General features: G+C 38.4%; 1 protein-coding gene across 1 annotated transcript in view; it reads right to left on the bottom strand.

Annotated features, from left to right (window-relative positions):
- Positions 1–27,768, bottom strand: part of dph1 (diphthamide biosynthesis 1) — a 71,686-nt gene extending 43,918 nt beyond the window's left edge. Inside the window, exons 1-3 of the mRNA XM_080889555.1 lie at positions 27,666–27,768; positions 24,325–24,474; positions 12,676–12,739 (exon numbers count right to left, since the gene is read on the bottom strand). Coding sequence (XP_080745681.1) covers positions 12,676–12,739; positions 24,325–24,474; positions 27,666–27,717 — 266 coding nt within the window. The 5' untranslated portion in view covers positions 27,718–27,768. The remainder of the gene's footprint in view (positions 1–12,675; positions 12,740–24,324; positions 24,475–27,665) is intronic.

Here is a 27,768-nt window from a genome sequence, read left to right as displayed (position 1 = left end):
ATCTCATGGGTTTATGCAACTTCTGCAGACAGCTCTACAATGAGCATCCCAGAACCAACTGTCACCACATCAGCTCCCCTAACTGGTCAGACCTGACTGAATCCTATTCTTGCTCAGACAGTACTGTTAGTGCACACTTTTTCCTGACATTTGTCTTTTGACTTCTTTACCTTTTCTGAAAAAAAAGTTTTAAACACACGCATCTGGAAAAATCTATCCATGTAAGATGTGAAAATATATTCCATCTATATACCGTTTATAAAAAATAAATAAATTAAGTCAATGTCTTTTTAGAAATTTGACATGTTCAAACACATAAGGAAACTGAAGGATGTGTGTGTGTGTGTGTGTGTCACTGTGAGCTAAATACTTACATTGGCATGCTAGCATTCACACTGCATTAGTCATTTTCTGTGACATCACTTTCTTCTTCTTCTTCTTTTTTTATGAGTTAGACACCATTTATTACGGTGCACTGTTGTTACAAACTGCAAATCCCTGACTCATCACTGTAAACTAAATGCCGTGGTTGGCCATTTTTGTCAATGCGTAGGCTCAGTCACCGTTCTATCTTTATTTCTTTTGCCACTTTTGGGAACGCTTCCTTCATACTCATGTTTCTATAAATATGGACCTCATTAAAAGGCACTATAAAAACCTGGAACATTTTTTCTGTCAATCTGCATAAAAACCTGAACCTGAGGTAATCATTTTAAGGCAACTGCCAGGTCCACTGGAAATGAACATTTTGGTTACTGCCAAGATTTTCTGTAAGACGACACTTATCTTTACTGATTCCTTGACCTAATTTTTGCCTGTCTGTTTTTCTTCTTCTTAAGCATTATGCACTCAATTGTTTTTAACAGATGTTGTGCTATATGTCATTCTTTACAGCATGGGGGGAAGGGGGAGATGATGTCATGTGATCAGTAGAGTGCAAATCCTGATATTGTCCACTACATTTAACTTCAAATTAGGGCTGGGCCATATCATACCGTTCACAGTAATACCGGTATAATGTTGGCCAACGATAAGAAAATGAAATATCACAATAGAATATGGGTAAAACGCGCATGCGCAGTGCCTTTGTTTTCATACACACATGGCAGAAAAAAGCATGGTGGCAACGGAGAATGAGAAGGGCGAAAGCGGATCGTTGAATGAAACGGATGAACCAGAATTGGTTTGTAAAAATGCTGCAACTTCAGTGGTGTGGAACTGGTTTAGCTTTCGTCCGTCAGATACACAACAAAGCACTATTTTTGGTAACGCATGCTAGCGGGCCGTTGTTATTACCGTGTTTTTTGGAAAATAAGGCACGCTTAAAATTAATCCTTTGATTTTTCTGAAAATCGACAGTGCTCCTTATAATCCCGTGTGCCTTATGTATGAATTCTGGTTATGTGGTACATGGCGCTCGAAAATCTGTCAAATGTTTTAGTACGAATTTGCTAAACTACAAACCCGCACCGCTTGATGGATTGTCGGAGCATTACGGCTATCGTAGGCAGGAGCCTCGCGGAGTGATACGTACTGTGCTTCAACATAATATTACCGTATTGTGTGTGTATAACCTCTTTTTAAGTTTTGTGGATATTATACATGGTTATGCTGAGGATATGTTGGCCAATTTCCACTGGAAATGCCTTTTGGTTAAACTGTCAGCGAGGAATTTGCATTTGCACTGTTACATTTTTATATAACTTTAATGCACATAAAAAAACAGCTGCTTGTTTAAGTGAAAATACATTGGGGTTTTTTTGTTTTTTTGAACTAATAAAGTTGTGGAGTTGTAAAGTGTTTTGTCTAGTGTCAATTATATCGTCAGTTATATCGTTGTCGCAAATTTTCAAATGTATATCATGATAAATATTTTTGGTCATATCGCCCTGCTCTACTTCAAATGTAAATAACGCAATTCTAGGCTTTTTTACATGAAGCACTGCAGAATCACACTGGTTAAAGACTAGTATGCATAATTTGGATTAGAACTTCCTATGCCAAAACCAGATTTTCAAATGCAGCACTAGAATAAATACAGTTAGACTCCTAAATATTTGGACAGAGACAACTTTTTTCTCATTTGGGTTCTATATTGAACCAAAATGTATTGTATTGTATTGAATTTTAAATGAAAGAACTCAGATACAGTTGAAGTGCACAATCCCTTCATTTCAGGGACTCAAAGTTGGACAAATGAAATAACTGAAACTAAAATGTTAATTTCTAATACTTGGTTGAAAACCTTCTACTGGCAATGACAGACTGAAGTCTTGAACTCATGGACATCACCAGATGATGGGTTTCCTCCTTTTTAATGCTCTGCAGCAACTTTCAGTTGTTGTTGTTTGTTTGTAGGCCTTTCTGTCTGAAGTTTAGTCTTGCTCAATTGAGTTAGGATCAAGTGACTGGCTTGGCCATTCAAAAATATCCCACTTCTTTGCTTGAATAAAGTCCTGGGTTGCTTTGGCTGTATGTTCTGGATCATTGTCTATCTGTATTATGGAACGCTGCCCAAACAATTTGACTGCAATTAGCTGGATTTGAGCAGACAGTGTCTCTTAACACCAAAGTATTCATTTGGATTCTTCTGTCCTGTGTCACATCATCAATAAACACTAGTGTCCCAGTCCTGCTGGCAGCCATGCATGCCCAAGCCATCACACTGCCTCCACCGTGTTTTACATGTGGAATGCTTTGGATCATGAGCCGTTCCTCACCTTCTCCATACTTTTTTCTTGCCATCATTCTGGTAGAGGTTAATCTTGGTTGTATCTGTCAAAAGGATGTTTTTCCAGAACGGTGCTGGCTTTTTTAAAATGTTTTTTGACAAAGTCTTAGTGTTAGGTTTTGTATTGTTGATTGTCATTTATGCTTAGAAATATTTACTTATGTATGCTTAGAGTTTTATAAGTAGTTTTAGATTGATAGAGGTTTGATCCTTAATAGTCTGCAAACTTTGTGTGCATTAGAGAGCACTCTAGGAGCATGAGAGAGGTCGTACCTTGCCTCTGTCAGTGCGCCCCAGGGTGGCTGTGGCTACAATGTAGCTTGCCATCACCAGTGTGTGAATGTGTGTGTGAATGGGTGGATGACTGGATATGTAAAGCGCTTTGGGGTCCTTAGGGACTAGTAAAAGCGCTATATAAATCAGAATCAGAATCAGAATCAGAATACTTTATTCATCCCGAGGGAAATTAGGGGTTACAGCAGGCAGCACGCTAATGGCGCATGCGCACTCACAAAGGAACCTTCTGACCAACTTTACACAAACATCACATTGGGCAGACATGTCAGAAGGTAGGCTGATAGGAAAAAAACAACGAAAATACACTACATGAGGTAAGAGGAGGAGAAAAAAAAACTCCACTCAGACTGAGCTCCTAGTGGGAGAACAGTTTGATAAAAGAAAAAACACCTCAGCACAAAAGCACATGACTATCAATACACCATAGAAACACGAGACAAGCAACAGGGGCGGGTAAAGGGTAAGAGAGAGCCGGCGTAGACAGCGCATCCGGTCCTGCAGCATCTGTGCTGGTCCAGTTGACTGCTATCATCCCCGGTAGGGCACAAGCATCGAAGGCGTTGGAAAGGGAGGGGGATGAGTGAGTGCTTATCAGTGTAAGTGTGTGTGTGTGCGTGTCCATAGTTTAGCTGAGACAGTGTCCTTCGGCCTATCAGGCTAAGTAAACAGTCCTCCAGCCAATCCAGGTGTCCTTCATGGGGCGGGAAGAATAGTCATCACACAGTCGTTATCAGGGAGTTGTTTTGGTGGGCTCCAGCCTTGGGCCTGCAGCTGGGGCCGTGGTGTCCAAATGTTGAATATTGTTGATTTCTCCTTTGTGAGCAGCTCGAATTCTAGCACTCCGAGGCTGGTCTCTCGATCTCCCGTTGAAGAGCTGCGAGCCTCCCCATGATGGTATCAAACTTCTGTTCCGTGGTGTTGTCAGTCTTTTGATTCTGAGACCTCACAACTGCAGTGATCCGTTCCGCGATGTTTTCCAACTGTCGCTCAAGGGTCTCATTTTGAGCAGGCCTCTCTCTGATGTTTCCCCTCATACGCTCAATGGTGTTGTTTTGAGCCTTCACAGCAGCTGTAAGCGTCTCCAAGGTGTTGACCATATTACGTTCGTTGTGAGAGGTCGCACCTCGTCCCGTCGCTTCGAATCCAGCGGGCAGCCTTGTGGGGGTTTGAACAGCCGGTTCCGCTTTCTTATTTCTCTGATAAACCAGGGCTAAGCCAACGCCGATCAGCATGAACCCTGTTATCATGGTTCCGAATAGGTAGATATCTTCAGCGTCCTCGATCGACAGTCCCGCCAGGCACACGGTCCTCCAGTTCTCCACCCGTCCATCGTGTAACCGGCAGGGAAAGTCCCTCCAGGGCACTCAGGCTCTCCCGAGCCCCGACTTCTCGTTAAGGGTGTCAATAGCACTCAGAGACCAGTTGATCAAATCCATAATTCTCTTTTAGGTTTAGAGAACGACAGTGAGAGACTGTTCCAGGGAAAGTAAATTCACACAAGACAAGACAAGGACATAGAGGCGAAGCAGGGAAGATAAGGGTGAGGAGGAGAGGAGAAAGTGCGACCGCCTTCGCTGAGAGCTCAAGAAAGAATGCTTAGAGATATAAATACAGGCCATTTACCATTACAGGCCATTTATTGTTTTATGGTAGGATTAACGTAGCTACGTCTGTTCTAGTCTAAGTGCTTTTTGTTTAGATGAACTGCTGGACTTCCTCACCGTGTTATCTAGGGTGAACCATCTAGGGTGAGGGGGAGACTACCCTCTTCCTGACCAAGGATGTACCCTTTTGTGCTTTCATGTTATATGACCCTTTGATCAGCAGGACCACACACACACACACACACACACACACACACACACACACACACACACACACACACACACACACACACACACACACACACACACACACGGTACTCTTTGTTTGTATGTAGACGTCATATGTTAATGACCCTATGCATATTCATGTAACCACAATAAAAGGAGTGCTATGGGGAACCTGGCTGAGAGTCTGACGGAGGTCAAGTGGTGGAACGACACTTGGCTCCAGGCAGGTCTCCTTCATGCATGAGTAACAAGAAGAACTTTGCCTACTTCGTGTCTTGCTTGCTGTGTAATTATATTGCCTTTAACGTTCCAGGGAATAGGTTCAAGCTACAAACCTTTCACTTAGTCTTTCTATTCTTGAGGCTCATGAGAGGCTTGCACCTTGCAGTGAACCCTTTTTATTTTCGTGCGATCTTCTCTTTGTGGTAGACTTGGATTTCAATACACCTCCCTCCTGCAGAGTGTTTTTCACTTGCTTGGCTGTTGTCAATGGGTTTCTCTTCACCATGAAAACGATTCTGCAATAACCCACCACTGTTGTCTTCTTAGGCATCCAGGTCTTTTTGGATTGCTGAGTTCACCACCACTCTCTTTCTTTCTCATGATGTACCAAACTGTAGATTTTGCCACTCCTACTATTGTAGAGTGGCAAAAGAGAGAGAGAGAGACCTGTGCATGAAGTGTGGTGGAAACAAAACAGCAAAAGTCAGAGTGAATTCATGACGATGTTTTTGTGAAGCGTAGTTTGGATCTTCTTTCGCAGCTGGTTCGGTCAATAATGTTTGGAGAGAGATAAAACTAACAGCTTTAGAACCAGCGCAAAAAAGGCGTAAACACAAAGCTCGGACCCACCGAAACATCAGAATCAGCGAGCTGTCTGCTTTCAGCCCCGACCGTGTCCATGCCGTCAGGTGAGAAAGGCGACATCTCACTGATTCTGATCCATCGGCGGGTCGCGCTTTGTGTTTACATCTTTGTGCAGAATCTGTGTACCTGCTCTCATTTACTGTTTTAGCTGTTTGGTGGTTCTTGAAATTTTGTGAGGTTTAACCTGAGATTCTGGTGTTTCGGGCAAAATAAATTAATATTAAAAAATCGATTCAGGATTTTAATGAATCGATATCACGTTATTCAAGCCAGAATCGATTTTAATCGATAAATCGATTATCAAAACCCACCCCTAGTTTAATTCAATTAATATCAATGAATTGAATGAATATTAATAAAAATCAAATGTTTGTTGGATACAAAAAATAATAGAATTGTTCATTATTTCATCAGATTGAAGCACACACTTAAATACTGCTTTATCGGAAGACCTTTTTACAAATTAGGCACAAACAAAATTATATAATGGATGTGTTTGAATTGTTCTATTTTATATTTTGCGATTAATATATAGTATAAGAACCTTGTGTTCAGACACAAAAAACTGAATGTTTCATTTTTCATTTCAGCTGTTAACAACAGAAGCTGTGTGTAAATTCCATGTATAGGAGATACACATGCTTTTTCCTTGTCTCTTTATAGTCATACACTGTCAGAAAAGCAGCTGAAGTAAATAGTGTTTTAAGTTCATGAAAGTATGTTTAAAACCTAGAACGAGACAGCTGGCATACCGTCAAAGGCAAAAAAAACGCATTGAACTGTGACAGGACATACTTCACTGCTGCCTCTAAACAAGTCTCTCTTTTGCTTTGAAAGCTTTTCTTTGCTCACTTCGCATCTGTGAATTCACATAGCTATGTCAACATTTGCAGAGTGTTGTAGGAAACTACAACGGGCCACTATTAAAGAGCTCTATTTTCTACAGATACAACAAAGTCAACATATGATTGGGATTAGCGTGGCCAAAAAATGTTGCATTCTGATAATAAAACCTAACTGATACAGAATTTATACAGAGAGGTTTTTTTTTTTTAAATTAATGACAATACAGGGAGTGCAGAATTATTAGGCAAGTTGTATTTTTGAGGAATAATTTTATTATTGAACAACAACCATGTTCTCAATGAACCCAAAAAACTCATTAATATCAAAGCTGAATGTTTTTGGAAGTAGTTTTTAGTTTGTTTTAAGTTTGAGCTATTTTAGGGGGATATCTGTGTGTGCAGGTGACTATTACTGTGCATAATTATTAGGCAACTTAACAAAAAACAAATATATACCCATTTCAATTATTTATTTTTACCAGTGAAACCAATATAACATCTCCACATTCACAAATATACATTTCTGACATTAAAAAACAAAACAAAAACAAATCAGCGACCAATATAGCCACCTTTCTTTGCAAGGACACTCAAAAGCCTGCCATCCATGGATCCTGTCAGTGTTTTGATCTGTTCACCATCAACATTGCGTGCAGCAGCAACCACAGCCTCCCACACACTGTTCAGAGAGGTGTACTGTTTTCCCGCCTTGTAAATCTCACATTTGATGATGGACCACAGGTTCTCAATGGGGTTCAGATCAGGTGAACAAGGTGGCCATGTCATTAGTTTTTCTTCTTTTATACCCTTTCTTGCCAGCCACGCTGTGGAGTACTTGGACGCATGTGATGGAGCATTGTCCTACATGAAAATCATGTTTTTCTTGAAGGATGCAGACTTCTTCCTGTACCACTGCTTGAAGAAGGTGTCTTCCAGAAACTGGCAGTAGGACTGGGAGTTGAGCTTGACTCCATCCTCAACCCGAAAAGGCCCCACAAGCTCATCTTTGATGATACCAGCCCAAACCAGTACTCCACCTCCACCTTGCTGGCGTCTGAGTCGGACTGGAGCTCTCTGCCCTTTACCAATCCAGCCACGGGCCCATCCATCTGGCCCATCAAGACTCACTCTCATTTCATCAGTCCATAAAACCTTAGAAAAACCAGTCTTGAGATATTTCTTGGCCCAGTCTTGACGTTTCAGCTTGTGTGTCTTGTTCAGTGGTGGTCGTCTTTCAGCCTTTCTTACCTTGGCCATGTCTCTGAGTATTGCACACCTTGTGCTTTTGGGCACTCCAGTGATGTTGCAGCTCTGAAATATGGCCAAACTGGTGGCAAGTGGCATCTTGGCAGCTGCACGCTTGACTTTTCTCAGTTCATGGGCAGTTATTTGGCGCCTTGGTTTTTCCACACGCTTCTTGCGACCCTGTTGACTATTTTGAATGAAACGCTTGATTGTTCGATGATCACGCTTCAGAAGCTTTGCAATTTTGAGACTGCTGCATCCCTCTGCAAGATATCTCACTATTTTAGACTTTTCTGAGCCTGTCAAGTCCTTCTTTTGACCCATTTTGCCAAAGGAAAGGACGTTGCCTAATAATTATGCACACCTGATATAGGGTGTTGATGTCATTAGACCACACCCCTTCTCATTACAGAGATGCACATCACCTAATATGCTTAATTGGTAGTAGGCTTTAGTAGGCTATACAGCTTGGAGTAAGACAACATGCATGAAGAGGATGATGTGGACAAAATACTCATTTGCCTAATAATTCTGCACTCCCTGTATATAATGATTTAAAAATCTAATATATAAGCCCATATTTTCTTTTCTTTCAGACACACAAAACTTTAAAACAGACTTCCCTAATATTTGTCATGTGAAGTCATTTATGAGTCCTTACTGAGATAATATTCCAATGTGGTTTAAAAGTTATGTGTTTTAAGGTCACAATGAGTTGTTAATTACTCGTTTATGCTCTGCTCCACTGGTTGTTGTGTTGGTGACGTTCCAAATACACGCTGCCAACAGGTATGCAGACTGCCCTATAGTGAACAAACTATGCAATATCAGTACTTGTAACATAGCTGAAGGGTGTTTCTAAGATCTCTTCTTTATTTTTAATATTTTCATTTATTGGTCATCATACATGTCAATATCAATATATTAGCAAATAACTAATATAAATAATATCTGTATATGTACAAAGACCTTTTAATTTTCTAACACCACCTTTTAAGATGTTCTGAATAAATTACATTACAAAATGCACATGAGGGAACAACAGTTTTCAGCCCTGAATAGTACAAGCTGGTTTCCTCTTAGGTTGATTACAACTCCAAGATCCTACGCCAAAGACAATGTGCCAATATATAGTCTATCTCACCTTGTATAATGCCTTAAGAGGACAGTAAGAGGATAATGTTTAAATAGATTTTAATACTAGAGCCAAACGGAAACTCTAAACGTTGGAGGAGGGACAAAAATACCATTCTGAACATTAAGACGGATATGCCCACCAATCCCCAGTGGAAATTACACCACTGTTCATGGTACATATGAGACTGGCTGATCTGTTAACTCTATCAGAGAGCAGTGAGTCATTCATTCATTAACATTTCTAGGTACAGATCTCATCTAAGTTCTATTCATTCACTATTGTCTCTGATTTGTTGACTGTTGGGCTTTAATTCTTTTGAACCATTCAGAAACATGTAATATAGCAATATTTTTAAGGTGTTTTAGACACTGTAGTCTGTGGTGCTGTGTCTATCTATCCATCCATCCATCCATCTATGAATTGTCATGCTACTCTTTTACAGTCACAGTGGGGCAAGCTAAAAGTATGCATTAATACAGTTTTGGCCGAAGTCTATTAACTGTGCCATGGGAATGGCCATAATTCAGAGCAGCTTGTCCTCATTAAGACTTAGCAGTCCATCCAGCTGAAGCTTCTTACTCTGAGGGCAGCTTAGGCCTTTCATCCCCATTTTCATATGGACCTCAGCCCCGTCTCACGAGTACAGGGGTGATAGTGATGGTGATGGCAAAGCTGCCCTGTGAGACCTCTGGTAGCCTTTAGCATAAGCTGTGTGACATGAGGTCAGCTGCAAGCTGTGCAAACTTCTAAAGGTTCTTGTCATTCATCTAATTTTGTCCTAGATTCATCTTAGGATGCTTATGGTGATTTGCAGAATTCCGATCAATAAAACATTTGTCCCGAATTGTAATTGCTATAGAGGGATTTCAGGTTATATTGCAATTTTAAGACCTTTATCGTGACTGTACGTAATTGCTGGGCACAAGGTTGTTGCAGCAGTAAAAAAGAGTTAAACCATGGCCACCTTACAAATGCTCCAATTACTATACAGAGTATCGACACACCAGGATCAAAGATTATACCCTAAGGAGCCCCCAGATGACGGTTCCTAGATTAATTGTTTGATCCAAAAAGCCTTGTGGCTATCACATAATTAAAACAAAGTATGTCTAAGAAGATTCTCAGTCAGCCAGATCAGGATATCGCTATATAGGGAAGTGGACTTCTTGTGTGCTATTAAATGACTTCTGGGAATCACCAGTTTCCTATTTAGACATAGAAAAACTGACAGATTCATGGTGACTCTGTACTTATGAGTCAGCCACAGCTAAGCCCTGCCTCTCAGGGTGAGATGAGATATTAAAAAAGTCAGAGTTAAAAAAACAAAACAAAACAAAACAGTACCTATTCTTCACAACTTTTTATGAATTCTGGTCATCATTCTCAACATAAGCGAACATTTAACCCGAGTTTTGTAAATATGAAGATATCCATCATATTTACTCTACCTAACAGAAGAAGAAATGTGAAATGTAAATGTAAACTCATTGCAATGTGACATTAACGGCATGTCCGGCATGTGCACCAGAGGAATTTGTAGACTTGTAGTACCTGACCACTACAAATAATGGCCAAAAAAAATAGAAGTCAAACTGCAATAACGTTGAAACCTAAGACAAATCGCATTTTTGGGCTCCTTGTGACCAACATGGATGAGCATCGTTGAGAGCGTTTTTTTTTTTAAGATTTTGCAGAGAAGACTATGTCAAAATAAGTCGATGCACTCAAATGATACTTGTCAACTTGTCAATCTGTTGGAAAGATGGCATATACTCAGTACTTTGAACAGGCTCTGATGTTCATCCAGTAATCAAAGAACCCATCTGTTAAATCTGGAAAGTATGGAGCTGAAATTCCTACTAAGACAGCAGAGATAGAAGAAAAAGTCTCTGGAGGCAGGGAAACTATAGCGCAGAACCTAATGAAGGAAAACCGTGAGAACCATGTTGTACTCTGCAGCCTGGAAGACAAATGTGGATGGTGAGGAGGGGGTGAAAAATACACAGACACAAGAGATAGAGAACGAGGTAGAAGACAGCGAGAAAAGCAATTAGTGTCTTCTAATTGCTCTCATTAGAAGAGATGTGGCCGATTTGGTAGATTTATGATGAACAGTCATAACTTGAACATATAACTGGACTATATAGCTGTGTGGTTTAAATTTCATGAAGCACACAGTAGCAGCTCTCAGTCTGATAGCAATACGACTGATAAGATCAGATCCTATCATCAAAACTTCACTATCATCTTTCTTGTGATAAAAAAGTAAGAAATGTCTGTAAAGAGAATGACAGAAAGATAAAGCCGGAGTCTGGATAGAGGGAGAATGATACAGCAGGAGAAATGATGAACAAAAATGATGGTGTCAGAACAGAAAATGGAAACGACGTAAAGCAGAAACACATTTTAGCAAAGAGTTTTTTGCAATAATAATATAAAGTATGTCTAATTGTGAAAACCATAATAATGGTGCACCCTGCCTGAAAAATTTATGGTAAATCCTACAACTCTTCTTTATCTTGCCCATAACATAATGAAGCTGCCACTGGCTAAACACATATGAAAGGAATCCACTCCGAGTGTTTAATCATAAGTCATTTTCTTAAAGAAGACACTTATACTAACAAATTCCAAAGCAGTGCTCTCACTTGAGTGTGCTTTATGATTTGTGTTTTCCTAAACATTGAATAACCAATTTTATTTAGCAGAGAGCAGGGTAAACCACAGGGTAGCTTCAAAGACAAACTATTAGGTCTAGTGGACATTATTGCTTAAGCACTGCTCACTGTGGGATGGAGGGGGGAAAAAAAGTTGTGGTGTCTGTGTGATTGAGTGCTGGTGTGTAATAGGGAATATGCAGGCTGAAACGCACTGTAATTAACAAGAATAATATCGCTTCCCTCCTCCGCTGTGGGCTATGAGCAAGGGAGGCTGTTATCTGCTCTGTCCTAAACCTGAGTAATGCCTTAGAATCTCTGATTGAGTCAAAGGTGGGGAATTATGATAAGGCTGTTGCTCTCCAATACCAAGTGGACATGATGCTGGTTTCTACACCAGCTGTAAGTGGAAGAGAATGTATGGATATTTTCTTATGAAGTGGTTACAGTGGACCTCGATGCTGTGCTAACTTTGCATTCTAAAACTTTGATGTAGAGAAATCACACAAAACAGAGTGTGAACATCTACACACTGGTGCATAAGTACTTTGACAACGACACTTGTTGTTTTGCCTCTGGATCAAACACGATATGACTGAAGTGGAGACTTTGACCTTTCTCCACCACATAAACTACAATTATAGTCATGTTTATATGGTCTACCATCTACGAAATAGGACAAATTATAGACAAAAAAAAAAGCAATGGCTAACTGAAATTCCACCATCTTGATTATTCATTTCAAGTCCACTGTGATGGTTTATCGAAGCACAATTTAGGTATTTATTCCCCAAAACCTATTGAGCTAACTTTAGGCTTTAAATAAGCTAACTGCAGCTTTCCAAACAAATCCATCTAAATTTGTTCTCAAATCTGACAGAAAGGTGAACACAGAAATTAGTTGCATGGGGCAAACAAGTGCAAATTATAACAGTGCAAAGTTAGAATGGCTTTTAAAACCACAACACAACACATGGGTGGGAAGTCTGAGATTGAAATTATCTTTCAAGCAAGTATGAAATCATTTTTTTTTTTTTTTTTTTTTTTTTTAAATGTGGCTTACCGTTCAATGATGTCACTGATGATGCAGGCAAACATTTGCAGGCCCTCTGGAAGCTGCAAAGCAACTGGAGAGAGACCGGAGAAAGAAAACAAATAGAAAAGTTACATGCTTGCATTAGAGGGATGACAAGATGTTATTTGATACTTTCTCAACTGTACAGCTATACATAGCTGCTGCTTCTGGTTCAGAGTGCTCCACTGACAGCAAACAGTGACATTTCATAGGATTTGTCCTCTCTCCACAGTAGTGCTCTTGGTTTATTTTTGTGGGTGACAGGTTGTTGGAAATATAGTCCAAACCAATAACCCCAGGTCTGTCTCTGCAGCTCAAGGCCTGCTACTAGATCTTTTCTTTTTTTTTCCCCCACAAGGTGGGTGGATATGACTGGTTGAAGAAAAGAAAAATCACTTTTCTACAGGTTGATGCTTGAACAGGTGTTGTGATAAATAACTCTTTTTAAGGCTTTTTTTACTTACAAAGGCTCTCATTTTTACACAGCCTGAGGTTGTTTTTTTACCCCAGCAAAACAATATCTTTATGTTCACCTGCATTCCTTACTTGGATTCACTGTCTATGCCACAATCCTGTGTATTTGCTGTCTGCAAATATGTGTATGAGTTTGAAGGCTGACATATATAAAGGGGAAACTTATGACACAAATGATCGGCAAATTGTTTTTGTGTTTTTAACCATTTCTTTTTTTTAAAAAGAGAGAGAGAAAGACTGGTGGAGTTTAATTTTTTTTTAATACTTTTAAGTCGAGTATTTGTTTGCACACATTAAATTTATTCCCAAATTTTTATTTATTTTTATTTAACCTTTATTTAACCAGGAATGTCCCGTTGAGATCAAAGACCTCTTTTTCAAGGGAGTCCTGGCCAAGAGGCAGCACATTTCAAGACAAATACATACGAACAAACAAAGTTAAAATTACACAAAACAATTACACATTATTGAGGCAGCCTGTAGGCCTTTGAGTTTAGTTTTAAAAACATTTAAAGACAACAATTCAGTTAGTTTCCAGTCTTTCTGTAACAAATGCGAGCAAAACACTTGCACTTGCGAGCACTGAAGATAAAATGAATCAGTTAATTTGCACCGATACCTCTACTGATATGCTACACCACCTGAGATGATAGGGCAACATTTACCAAAGTGCCTAGTGTCTCATTTCAATCTCTGGGCTTTTTTTTTCTCCCCTCTTCTTAAACTGCTCTCTGGCTGCAATCAGTGAAATGAAACACGTTCATGCATATTCATTTTTTAAAAAATAAATAAGACAAATCAGTGTTATATGAGAGATTCTTAGCCACTAGAAAGCAGACACTTTTATTAAATGTACTCTGTCATAGACAAGGAAATTTGAAGTGTTTTTTTTGTTTTCTCAATAATGATGACTGGACATCATACTAGACACAAGTCCAAAGGGGACTGAAATAAATTAGCTTAAATGAACATTTTGTAAGCTTTTAAACTAGAAATATACCAAACCTAAGAAGCAAAAGCATAAAAATCAATAAAATGTCAATTGTATCTGTTTTTGTGACATTTTTTTAATGTTAAAAACAATGACACCAATATACAAATTCTTATCATTTTGTTTTCAACAACACAACATTTATATTCAAAATATATCCCAGCCACTTGCCAGCTATATTAGAAACAGTTGTGGACTGTGATTACTGGTTACAGGGCAAATATACTTGGATTTACTTGGAAAACAAAGTAACTACAAATTGAAACTGGGATTTCTTGACAAACAGGCTGTGGTGTTTTTGCAGTACGTTTCCTACATAATTCACTAAGAATCCAATGATGTTCCAGTTACATTAATCCTATCATTTCCTCACAAAGCAAAAAAAGCTAACATGCTGACATCAGCAGAAGCAAACTCAAAGAGAAACGATTTTCAGTGATTTAAAAAAAAAAAAAAAAATGAGTTGAGAAGCCGACAGTTTGTCTGGATAAAGGATGCAAACATTTAATCTGTTATTAAGATGCTTGGAAACCAATTTTCTATTTATATTACAGCAAAGGCTGACTGTGATGCTGAAAGACGTATAGATATTCTAAAAATCAGGAAAAATGTGTACCTGTGATGGTAACAAAGGATTTTTTTTGTGTGTGTATATGTCTGTCTGAAAATTCTGAAACACAGGTGTTGGCTACAGTAGTTTGCTGTTTGGGATTATATTAGTCTACACTGTTTGTATACTAGCAATATCTCCTGTCAGTTGTTTTCTTTTTTATTTATACCTTTTGTGGAAGTTAATATTGCAGACATGCAGGCACAAGACTTCAACAGTTCAGTGTGAAGTCTCTGCCACCAAGTCTGACACACTGAGCGAGTATCTGGGAACAAAGGCGTTATTTCAATCAACCGTGACATTTTCTTCCCGTCAAACTCTGTCACACCTTAGTTCAATAAATCCATCAATGTCTCAGTGGAGAATTACAACTCGAAGACCTTGAATTCAGTGTAGAAATGTTTTCAGATGACTAGCCCTGAAACCATTTCAAGACTTCGGCGCCAGTGACGGCATTAAACAATAAAAGCTGGGACAAATAAAAGACTGAGCAGGCTGAAAGTGAATAGTCATGAGATGGAGTGATAGATAGAGCAGTTCTAAGGAGAAAGAGTCAGAGAAGTTCTTGCTGATGAAAGGTTAAGGGATCACCAAGTGTCATGCAGGCTGTGAGAGGCAGGTCATTACCCAGGAAAGGCCAAGTTTATTAACAGAGAAAGGTTTCAGACCACACCTCTGCCACAGCTGACAGAAACGAAGAGCTTTCTCCATCTACTCCATCAAATGAAAGGTGAGTCAGATAGAAGAGGTGTGTTAGGCTGTGTGAATGCATGTTGTTGTGTTACATAAAGATCCTGCCACTTCCCTCTTGCTCTCGTTTGGACATTCTTGACCAAATAAGAGTAACAACCCAACCATGTGGCCAATATAAGCGATCAAATAAGTATATTACAAGGCTAAATAAAAATGCAGTTCATATATACATGCCCCTTTCTTAACTTTCTCAATAGGAAAGAAAGTAAACATCCCCTTTATGAGTGAAATGTCAATCAACAATCATCTAATTTTGTATACCTATTGTTGCAACACTAATGGCTGCACAGGTAACTAAAAAGCTACACGTGGGATTATGTTAACAATCAAAAGTAGGAGGCAAACTGCGAAAGTGCTGGAAAGACCAATTTATCAGTGGATGGCAGAGAGAATGAACAAAGCCAAAGATTACATGAAGTTTTCACAACAACAGACCTGACCAGAAGGATAAAAACACACCATAGACTGGGTTTATCCCATAAAAAAAAAAAAAACATGTTGTATACATGTGATTATATGAGATGTCCCTGTGTTTCTATCTGTACAGTATAATGTTAAATTCCAAGATGAGTAGTATTAAAAATAGGAAACAAAATAAAGTTTTTTCATGAGTTTTTATAACACATCTGACTTGCCCACTTCATATTGAAATAGCACTTTTACTGGTACAGTTTTACATATCTTAGATTAAGCTGAGGTATGTAAAGCTTAGATTAAGCATAAAAAAAATATTGTTGACTAATAGTATATACATAGCAAGTGATTAATCTGGTGACTGATTTGTGTGATCTGCCCTCTATTGGCACTGCCATTAACGCAGTGGTCAGCAGTACTAAGAGTGTCTTCCATTGATGATTGATGATGAGGGAATGACTAACTATGTGGGTGTATGTGGGTATAAGGTTTGTCATAATTTGAGCAGCTATTCTTCACAATAAACAATTAATTTAAGTTTGTGCTACAACCCCAGCCCACAGAGAGCATCTTGGTTTTCACTTTGACTAGCTAAGCAGTGTTAATTTAGCAGATATTACCAGTTTACCATGACAACCCAAGCAGCTACATTGTAAGACGGAGTACTGTTAACCAGAACCTTGGGCACAATGGCATGGTCCTCAGCAAATGATATGGTTTCAGATTTATTAAAGCTGTAATTTCTTGTACTATTGAGAGCTGTAAAGTCATTAAATTTATGTAAACTGTATTTAAAGTGCAACTCTTAAGACTGCTTATATTTTACTGCTGCTTTATTGTAGTGAGACACCACTGGAGTTGTAGTAGCAGAATGGTTTATTTTGCTGGGAATTCCCCAGATTCATTTATACCTACAGTGTAATAGGTGTGTGAATTGTCTAAGTGTGTGAAGAGTAAATGGAAGACAGAAAGAAACATTGAATTTGAACACAATGAGCACAATTCCTCTGTGTGAGAACTCTGTGTCATCCCTTCAATAAAGGCAAAAACTGTTCAGACAAGAGGAATGGACATCTTGTACTTTTTAAGTTGGCATTTATTTTGTATTTAGTATTTAAAAAAAACATTTTTAATTGGGGAAGGAATTAAAAAAAACTTTTAAACAAAAATTTAATTGCAAAATAATTCTCTAGAAATGAACTTGCCTACAGTCACAAAAAATAAGTATATCACCTTGATATTGTTGTCTACTTCAAAATATCTGGACCAAACAGTAACAAATATAAATATCTGATTTAGTCATTAATTCAACAATGATATCAACAGATCAAGTAAAAAAGAATATCTTTATCCTCCAAAGTCACTTCCAGCACAAATGGATTCATGCTGGTGTTTTATATAAATGTCCAGCAGCTTTTCAATTTCCCGGTATGCCTTGAATTTAACAGGCAAAATCTCTTTATGATTATGGGCTCATCCACTGTGACAACAACGGTTCCAAGCATACCTGCAGATCCACTGATTAAATTTTGGATGTTTCTGAGACTTTTCCTCTCATCAAAACGCCCTGGACAAATTGTCAGTTATTTGAAATGTACACCACTTTTAGATGACTTCCTTACAATGAAATGATTTATTTCAAATAACTCTTTTTAAATCCCTTGTCAGATGACAGACTCTTGGCTCGAGAGAAAATTTATACTCCTAAAAGATGAGAATTTTTGTGCAATTTTACAGCCAAAAATGACAAAATAAGTTGCTGTGACCCAAAGGGTTACTCTTTAGACTTTTTATTCCTGCAACATTGTGAATTCTGGGAGCATCTTGTGAAATTATTCTTCTTTTCTAGTCTGAACTACTGTAATTCCTTGTTCTAATGATGACCAAAAGCTATTTGAGTGGCCTCTAATTAATCCAAAAATGCTGCAGCTGGAGTACTAAAAGAAACTACATAGAAAGATGAATCATATTTCTGCTATTTGTTTCTAGTTTCTTTGCTTCTTCTTTAAAAAAAAACCAGGCCAGAAAGTCTTCATTGATCCATATTATTGCATTGGAGTTTTCAGTAGTACAATAAGAGGTGACTGCTTCAGCTATCAGGCCCCACTCCTGTTGAACCAGGTCCAGTTTAGGTTTGGAAAGCAAATACCAAATCATCAAGTTAAAAATCCTCTTTTTGATTAATCTTTTGCCTAAGCGTGGTTAAGATGGCCCTGAATTGTCCTGTACCTTTATGTTTATACCCTCAAGGCTGCAAAGAGACCTCCAAGCCTCAATTTTCCGCTGTTTCACTCTCAATACATTCTCACATCACTATTGCAGCTCAGTTAATGTAGTTTGTTTGCAAACTTTTGTTCAAAAGTGGGGTTTTTTTTCCATAAAGTATTAAGTGTTTTTATTTGCAAACAATAAAAAAAACATAACCTTTTTATTGAGCCGTAGCACAGATCACTGCTGTATAATGATGTGATTTAATTTCGCAATACACAAGCTTGGAAAATCAAGTTAAAACTGAAGATTATACTTTGTGTAAATTGGAAGATAAAGGGTTTGAGCTTTCACTTGAGAAAGCATTATGCCAAAAAAGAAGAAATTAGTTTAGACTTGAGAAAAAGAATTGTTCACAAAGCAAGCAATGGACATACAAAGTTATCACAGCATATCCGAGTGTCAAGAACTGGAGTGAGAAGTATAATCTTCAAAGAGAGCCACTTAGTATAGAAGAAGCCTGGTAGGAAAACTAGTGAGAGATGTGTCTAAAGACCTCAAAAAACTCCTTAGTTCAATACTGCAGCTTCCTGTGCCTGAACAGCAGACATTAATATAAGTGACTGCGTTATGATGTTGCAACAGTGCACAAAGCGACCAATGCGGACTGTATACTGGTGCTTTAAGGAGTTTCTGATCATTGACACCTAATAATGTGTTTTATAGTTGCCCATCTTCATAGATAAAGAAATACAAATGCTCACTATTGACTTCAATCACTACTACCCAACAACTTTCATGGAGAATGTAGAAAAAGGTGGACAGAGATGTACAAAAAGAATTTTAAAGGCTTTTTGAATTTAGGCCTCATCTCGCTTTTGCAATTGTTGGTCCTTCAGCCAGCCACGGAAAAGACAACAGGCAAAACATACAAAGAGCTCAAGTTAAAACAATGCAAAATGTCTGCTGGAGTCTCTAAGCTTCTCACGCCGTTCTTGGATATCAGGTTTTTTACATTTCTCTCTTTAGGTGGTGACCTATGCTCCTTTTGCTGCCCAGGCCCAGTTTTCAACCTGCTACGCTGCCCATCGCATAATTCCTGTTGGGTTAAGTGCTGTTGTCTTTCTGAAGGACTAGTTTACATGCATATAATCCTTGTATCTGTGTAGGTAAATACAAATAGACATAAACACAGTACCATGAATTCCACATAAGCCCGAATGTGAAGCTAACATTGTTTGTGATTATAATTCAAAATTAATTCATAACCTAATTTTAAAGTTTAGAAAATTAATGACTGCAATGAAACCAGGATTGTTAGTTTTAAGATATTATCCTATTTTGCTTGAGCGTGCCTCTAACTGCAACATGGAAGATTACTGTAGAAACTAAAAGATGGTGTTAAATGCTTCACTTAATTCTTGTAGCTCACGCAAACATCAAAAAGAAAATGTCAAATGTACTCATTTAATTATCTCTGGCTTTTTTACATGTTTATTTACATGGAAACTAGTATTTTACCCCCATCAAAAAAAAAAAAAAAAATCACATTTAACACAATGCAAAAATAATTACCAGGATCCACATACAGGAGTTAATTTATACTGAGCAATAAATCATCTGCTTCAATCCATTTCCTAACCAAAGTTAGAAAATGAACTATTCTTATCTATTTAATTTTATAAATATAATACTTGAAACTCAACACCAAAGACATAGTTGCCTCAAGTCACCAAGTTAATATGACCTGTTATTACTTTTTGGGTCTTTATTTTAAGTGAACGGATGATGCAATCGCAACAGCAGAAGTTAAAGTTGCTGAAAAACTAAATTGTTCACTTGCCTTTGTTTTCATTTAATGTATGATGTAATTATGATAGAAGACAGCCAACAGCCAAAGTTGCTGAAGAACAAAAATGTTCTGAAAATTGCATAACAGATTAGATTTATAAAAAAAAAAAAAAAAGAGGCTGGGGAACCAAAATAAAATTTTATGGTATGATGCTCAGTTCTCAGTTTTAAAAGAACACTATGAGACCACTGCAGAGTTCAAAGGAGGACAAAGAAACAGATGGACACAAAGAGGAACAAAGAGAGACGGGGGTGATGAGGTGAGTTATGCCCTTTTCACAGTTCAGAGACAGAAGCTCTGATAAAAAGAAGTCACTTAACAGAAAAAGCAAAGAAAGCAGGCTGCAATAAAACAAACACTCCCCACGGGGACAAAAAAAAATTATATCCTCTTGGCATGCCATCTGCATACTACTACCCAAAGCATGAAGGAGTAGAAAAAATACACATTTTGACATGTATATTAGTGAAGGATCTTTTTTTTTAGGCTGGAAGCAAATACTGACACATTATTCCTATACCGCTGCACTAGAAAAACTGGCATCGGGAAAAGTCAGACGATACATGCAGCAATGCATGATGGTAAAACCACAAGTCTGTATGTGAAAGCATGTAAGAGAAAAAAGTATTGACATTTTTGACTGGCAATCTTAATCTCTAAATTGTCTGTGTGCAACAACTCATTTAAATTTGAATAGAGTACAATGCACACAAAGCACAATTTGCATTTTCAGGAAAACAAAAATTAAAAACCTTACCATTAGATTTGTTGCTAACCTACTAAGCACTGATAGAACTGAATGTATCTGCAACTGCTGTTTATGAGAAGTTCAGACACCCGGTGAAATGCAAACAAACTACAATGTAATTTTTTGCAAGTTGTTTAAACCATATTCTTAATAGAAACTTAAATCCCTATATTTGATCCCAGCAACACTTTTCACACAGCATAGATCTTTTATTAGCATGGACTTACAACATTACACTTTTATAACAGAATCAAGGGTAAAGATGGTCAGTAAGAAGTAAAATCAGAGGTGTAATATACATATTTACATGATATAAAGGTGATATCAATGATATAGCAATGCCATGTGTCATGTTCCATAGTACACGACAATAACACTAACCAAGACACATCTAAGAGCGAGAGCTGTGTTTCAGCCTCCAATAAAAACTTAGTAAAAAGGGAACTACTTCATCAGCCTCCAACAGAGCACAGCGCTTTGCAAATTACTCCATATGACAGGAAGAGCAAATGTGGATGGAGATTACAGATTTGGTTACATGATGGAAAAGCAGGGCTTTAAGCAACTGGTTAAAAAGTTCAACCAAAGCTACAAAATCATAGGCAGAAAATATTTCTCAGTTTTATGATGTGACAATATTGTGCATTCTCCTAACAAGTTAATTACTTTAGTCATTGTGGAAGTGTTAAGCAGTTATACATTTACTTAAAATTTCCAGGGAAAACATGACCTAGGCTACTTTTGTTCTCATATTTGACTATGCTGCATCACCACTGTCATGTAATGGGGCCATTATGCAGCTTTCGATTTTTGTAACCTTGCACTATGGCTGCCACAGCAAGGTGGAAGACACGAGTGTACGATCATGTTTTTACTACCATTTTATTGATATCAGAAACATACAGACAGCCAAAGGGAGATAATGGAACAGTTTGAAAACTTTGCAAAAAACACTCAAAGTCTTGGTTTCTAGTTTTGATTACTTCTATCAGCACTTATGTTGCGATATTATCCGAGTGGTGACACCTAGCGTTCAAGAGAATACCGTAGCAGCTTCCTGCGCCTTATTAGCAGGTATAAATACAAGTGACTGTGAAATGAGGTTGCGCTGACCGTAGAGCTGGGCGATATGAGATTTTTTCATATCACGATATGTTTTTTTCATTTCAGGCGATAACGATATCTATCACGATATAAGCCAAATAACTATATTTGTAAGATTTAAATGTGCCGTTGCTCACAAGTAAAATGTGAAATTATCAGCAGCTTGTTTTTAAATATTTATTTCCCATAATAAGTTCAACAGGGTAGATGTACTTAAGGAACATGAGACTTTTTCCAGATAAATAAAGGCAAATATTGCAAACTACACAAAAGGCAGCCGCTAAAGCGTTTAAGTTTCAAAATAGAACAAATGAAACAGACTAAATTGTCAATTCCACTTAGAAATAAAATATTAATTCTAAAAATAAATCTTAGTTTGTTTTACAGAAGAACAGACAAAACTGACTAACTTTTGTCAATATCAAATAAACTGAGAACTAAAAGGAAATTCTCAATCTCTCCTTGTTGTATAGCTTAGCTTTTCAAACAGTTTTAACAGTTACTTTAGTCTGACAAAAGCCGAATGACGAATTAGCGCTTCCAGTCAGAGACTGAGGCTACGTCCACACGTACACGGGTATTTTTGAAAACGGAGATTTTCCGTTTTCGTTTTAAAAAATAATCCCGTCCACACATAAAGGCAGAAATGAAGGAAAACGCTGCTATGAACATGCCAAAGCAGCAGGTGGCGCTAGATTCCTAACCGTGCAGAAATGTTGGCCAATCAGAAGTCTAGAAGCCTCGGTGGGAAAAAGTAAACAAAGCTGGGGCATAGAAGCAGAACCGAGTCGTATGTGTGGACGGACAGTAACTGTGTATATGTAAGCATTTAAACACTGCAGAGAGTACAATTAACAGTAACAGTATTGTAGAAATTCATTTCACCGAAACAATAACGTGGCGCACAGTGTGACGCATGCACCAGTTTATTGTATTTCCAGACTTTCTTTCGGCACAATTTACAGTGCACGCTACTCTGTTTTTTGTCAGACTTGAAATAGCCGAAATACCTTCACACTACGGAACTTCTATGGCTCTTCCGTTTGACAATCTCTCCGGCATTGGAACCATCATCTGTTTTCTCTTCGGTCACGCTCGGTTGATTTTTCTAGTCGGCACACTCATTTCCTCCATTACGCGCTGGCTCCATTACCCGCTGGCTGCTTCCCAAACAAACACACGTGCGGCTTGGCACTTGTGCTGTACCTAACAAGTCACGCGACGTGACGCTGCGGCTGTGATTGGTTCGGCTCTGCGCTACTGAATTTGGATCGGCTGACCTTTTTTTTTTTTTTTTTTAAGAGGACAAGAGCGGCGAGGTCTATCGCGATAGCTTAATTTCTCTATCGAGTAAAAGTTATATCGCGATACATATCGTTATCGTTCTCGTTCTATCGCCCAGCTCTAGCTGACCGATAAAAAAATAACACTGTTCAGTATTTTTTTCCTATATCATCAGAAATATCCCTGCTGCGAATTTCCTTCAAATATCTGATGTCATTTTGAGGCTATTGCATCCACCCATAAAAGACTCAATGAGACACTCCAACTTAGGATCATAGGCTGGATGCTGTTCCAACTTAATTTTTATAATTTATACCAATACAGCCTGAATCTGCTGCCCACACATGAGAAGCTAAATGCAGCAGCATGTATATTACATCTGAAGGCATGCGGACCTTGTGTTGATGTATTTTCTTCAGTTCCCTACACTGATGCTGATTTTAATGACAGTAACTGTGGATGATGAAGGGAACCTTTTTCGCTTGTCCCAAACTGGATAAACCTGTATAAATCTTACACGTTAACAACTGAACAATAAAGTCTTCAAACTAGGTCAAAGCACAGATGCACCCAGGGACAACATTTTGAATGAAAGCATGCATGCATGGTATTTCTGTATATAAATGTTCAATGCTCTGCTTCCCACACGTTCTAAAAGCTTTCAAAACAGCAGTAAAGCAAAAGAAAATTCTTCTTTGTGGAATTGTTTCATAAACCTTTAGGTAATATTAGTCGTATGTTAAGCTGACAATGAAATGAAACAGACATAAAACAAATATTTTTCAGTTAAAATAAAGGAGGGCGCAATGCACAGTTGCTCGTGTCAGGATATGGAACAGATATTGTTCAAGAAAAGCATCATTTCTGCTCACGCTGGCCAATAATTTGGGCTACATATTAGAACCGTTTCTCTTATGAAATCCCAGGCTGTGTAAAAGATAGCTACAGATCCTTTACGTCCAAATAACTTCATCCAAACTCTGACCCAATTCAGCAGTTAAATCAGAAGCCTGCCATGCATTTTAAAAGCTTATAGCACAAGCAATTTAGGCATTTGTGAATCTGGGTGAGGGCACAGCTGTACTCAGACTGAATGTGAGAATTGTAACATTGTGGAATTCAACTACAGATTCTGTTTCCATTAAAAGTTTATGCAAAAAAACATTAAAAAAAACAAATAGGATGTAACAGAAACTCACCTCTCTTAGATTTTGCTTGTCTCACTCGCCAAACTGTCTTGTGGATCTCAAAGTTGTAATTCGCAGGCAGGGCTTTGATTGCCTCCTGTAACTCAGGGTCTTGGAGGATTTCATCTGGAATTTGATTGGCTACCCGCCGTGGTCCTCGAGCTAAAAAGAGAAAGTTAAATTATCGACCTGTTAGCAATGCGGTGAACACAGTCTGAAGCATATATAATGTACCTAGGTCTGTATAGAAAGTTCACTAAAGTTATCACAAAACTAGACTTTAAGTGAAGCAATACGCCAGTTTTTGCCTTAAAAAGAAACTACAGGAGTCCGTCTCTACAGAGTATTTTTAATAAAAGCAATTCAACACAGCAGGAAACATGCCCTTCTCAAAAACTTTATTAAAAGCGTTGCTGACAGTAATTAAAATGTGCATATCTTAAATCTGATATCATATCTTTGTCCTGTTTTCTATTACATGGAGTATTTTAATTATTTTCAAATAACTGCATTTAGAATTTATTTTAATTTTAAACAGTGCTTTAACCTCCTAGGACCTGGCGTCCACATATGTGGACATCACATTTTGGGTTATTTAGATCAAAATACTCAATTTTACACTACAAGGGCCTTACTCCACTTACGAGGACATTTTACTGCCACTGTTCTATCGAAATTTTAAACAAATATCCTTATATAGGGCTCTCATTTTTCTCAGAAACAAAAATAAGGTTAAAAAAAAATCTGGTAATTCTTTGTTTTTACATTCATCGGGTGCCAATATGCCCAAATATCAAAGAGAAATTAAAAATGCATGCTTTGGGAGAGTTTGGGTCTTAGGAGGTTAAAGAAGTTGCATTATGTGCTCTCTTATGTTTGGAATTTTTTCAGTTTAGTTTTCTATTACTCATTGAACTTGCAGAAACACTGAAAACTGGGGAAGTTTAGAGCCAGAATTACAGTCACAATGTCCAGTATCATTCGAAAGTTTTGAGCTGCCCTTCGCCTTCTTATAGTTTCTAGGAAAGTGTGACATTGGTGCAGCAATTTGTTTAAAATGTGCAAACATTTTTTAATAAATAGCTAATAGCAAAGGCCCTAATAACAGAATTTTAAATATCTGTTATGTATAGACACAACACTGGCTCATCTCTTGAGTTTGGTGACCTTTTCATGCTTGAATGATTCAGAGGTCTGTGTTAAGTGGCTAAACAAAAGAGAGAAAAAACATTCCTCTGAAAATCGACAGAGACAATGAATAAGCGAACAATGTCCTAAACAAAAACTTTGAAAGACCTTCAAAAAAACCTGGAGAACTATTGCTCAAGTCCACTTTAAAAAATTACAAAAAAATATGGCTCCCTTACAGCAAAAACATAAAGAAATGATCACTGGCTCAAGACATACAACATTACCATATAATTATTCAACTTTGACACTGACTATTACTTGTCCTTATACTAAAGAACACTTTATTTTCCTAAATTTTTTAACAATAGATTTGACATTGAGTTAGAAATGTGGCATATTTTAAAAAAAAATGCAAAAACCTTTTGCCTTAAAGTGATGAATTAGCTTTTTTTCCCATTCTGTAGGAACATTTTCCTGACATGCAATAGGCCAACTTATCTTCTTGAAGATAAAGGTCACAGCAAATCAATACAAAGCTACTCTGAGTGATCACCTTAGTGCTGGGATGAAACAGCTCTAAAATTTGTGCAGTCATGCATCAACTTTTCATTTAAATCTGTCGTTTCAAGAAGAGGCAATTTCTTCTTGGCAAGATGAGTGACAAAACTTTTAAGGAAACACAACTTGATAACATCTAACCAAATCAAGAACACTCTGAAAGAAGTAGGCGTACCATTGTCAAGGCCTACAAACACAAGGTGGAAACCGCTGGGTTGTGTTTTTTTTTTGTTTTGTTTTGTTTTTGTGTCCCATTTGGATCTTTAGCCATCAGAATTGTTGTCTTAAGGCCAAGAAAGATGCCAAGCGGATTTATTTTACCAAGTGGATCATCATGGCCTTGCCATATTGGTCCATTTGATTGACCTTTATTATAATTATGAATTTATTTTATTTTCAGTTGCTACAAACGGGACAGACATGACTGGGGGATAGGACAGGGAGAAAGAATGAAAAAAAGAGAGGGATAGAAAGAAAACCAAAGGGGAGAAGAGACGGTGAGAAGGGGGGGAAGAAAGAAAGAAAAAACAAAAAAACAAAAAAAAACACCTGGATCACCTGTATGGAGAAAAAAAACAGAAGAGAAAGCAAACAACAAAGAGCAACATAATAAAAAAAACGGCACCATCACAAACTAGCTAGCAGTAGATATCAGTAGATACTAAATAATAAACGATATTGTGCAGCACGCAAGATAGACAGCGCACAATGTGCTTTGAGGCAGCAGCCAAGAAAGCTGTAGTCCGCGTCTGTGAATACCCGTGTGTACACCTGTGTGCATACCTGTGTGGATCAGCATGCCAAAGGTTTCTCCATGTAACGATCTGCTAGGGAGTGTGGGGAGCCACAGCCCCGTCCTCCAGGGTATGAAGCAGGTATGGAGGAGATCAAAACTCCAGACATCCAGAGGCCCCCAGAACACAAGAGACCAAGGAAGACCAACAGAGGGGCAGCCGCGCCACTGTCCCAGTAAGAGCTGAGGAGAGTCCCAGATGAGGGCTCACTCAGCAGCCGAGGAGCAGAAGCCAGGGGGAGTTGCAGTGACGCGCCCGTGAGCTCCGCCGGCAGCCAGCCGTGCCTGAGTGACCGAGACCCCACCTCCGAAGTGGCCCGAGCGAGCCCCAGGCTCCAGGCCCCGATAAGCGGCCGCCAAGGAGTGAGCCGGTGTGCGACCAGTACAAATCCGGACAGCTGACCCGAACATTTAACTATCTACATTTATTTCTAAGGGTAAAATCTGATACCATGTGGTCTAAGGAGCTTGGGAAACTCCTTAGACTACGATGACCTGGATGACTGAGAACCTTCACAGACTGATACCGTGTGCAGCACCTATAAACCCAACGCATTACAAGGCATCAGAGAAATTTCTATATCTGAAATGTTTCTCTGCAGACACTCAGCAGCGATCTCAGGAAGTCACATCGACAAGTGTAAACGTGGATGGGATGCTTAGTGTTAATATACAAATGCTTTACCACGTAAATGTATAATGAACACCTCTTTTATCTACTTAACGTCATACAAGCTGGACGCGCTACTCACTTTCTTGTTTGTACTATAGCCATATCTGTTTTCGTTGCGGAAACCGCATGTCTACAAAACACTCACACGAAACAGAATTTCTTCTATATGAATTAATTTACAGACGAAATTAATGTTACCTGGGGGCTTTTTGGCAGGAACAAGTTGCACTTCACTCGAGGGCGCAGCCATCTTTCTTTTCCTCCAAAACACACACACACGTGTGAGGAACAGAAAGGCGAA

Source organism: Rhamphochromis sp. 'chilingali' (genome assembly GCF_963969265.1).
Source record: "Rhamphochromis sp. 'chilingali' genome assembly, chromosome: 8".
NCBI classification, from domain to species: domain Eukaryota; kingdom Metazoa; phylum Chordata; class Actinopteri; order Cichliformes; family Cichlidae; genus Rhamphochromis; species Rhamphochromis sp. 'chilingali'.
The sequence above is the reverse complement of the archived record's forward strand: the minus strand, read 5'-3'. Positions and strand labels throughout refer to the sequence as shown.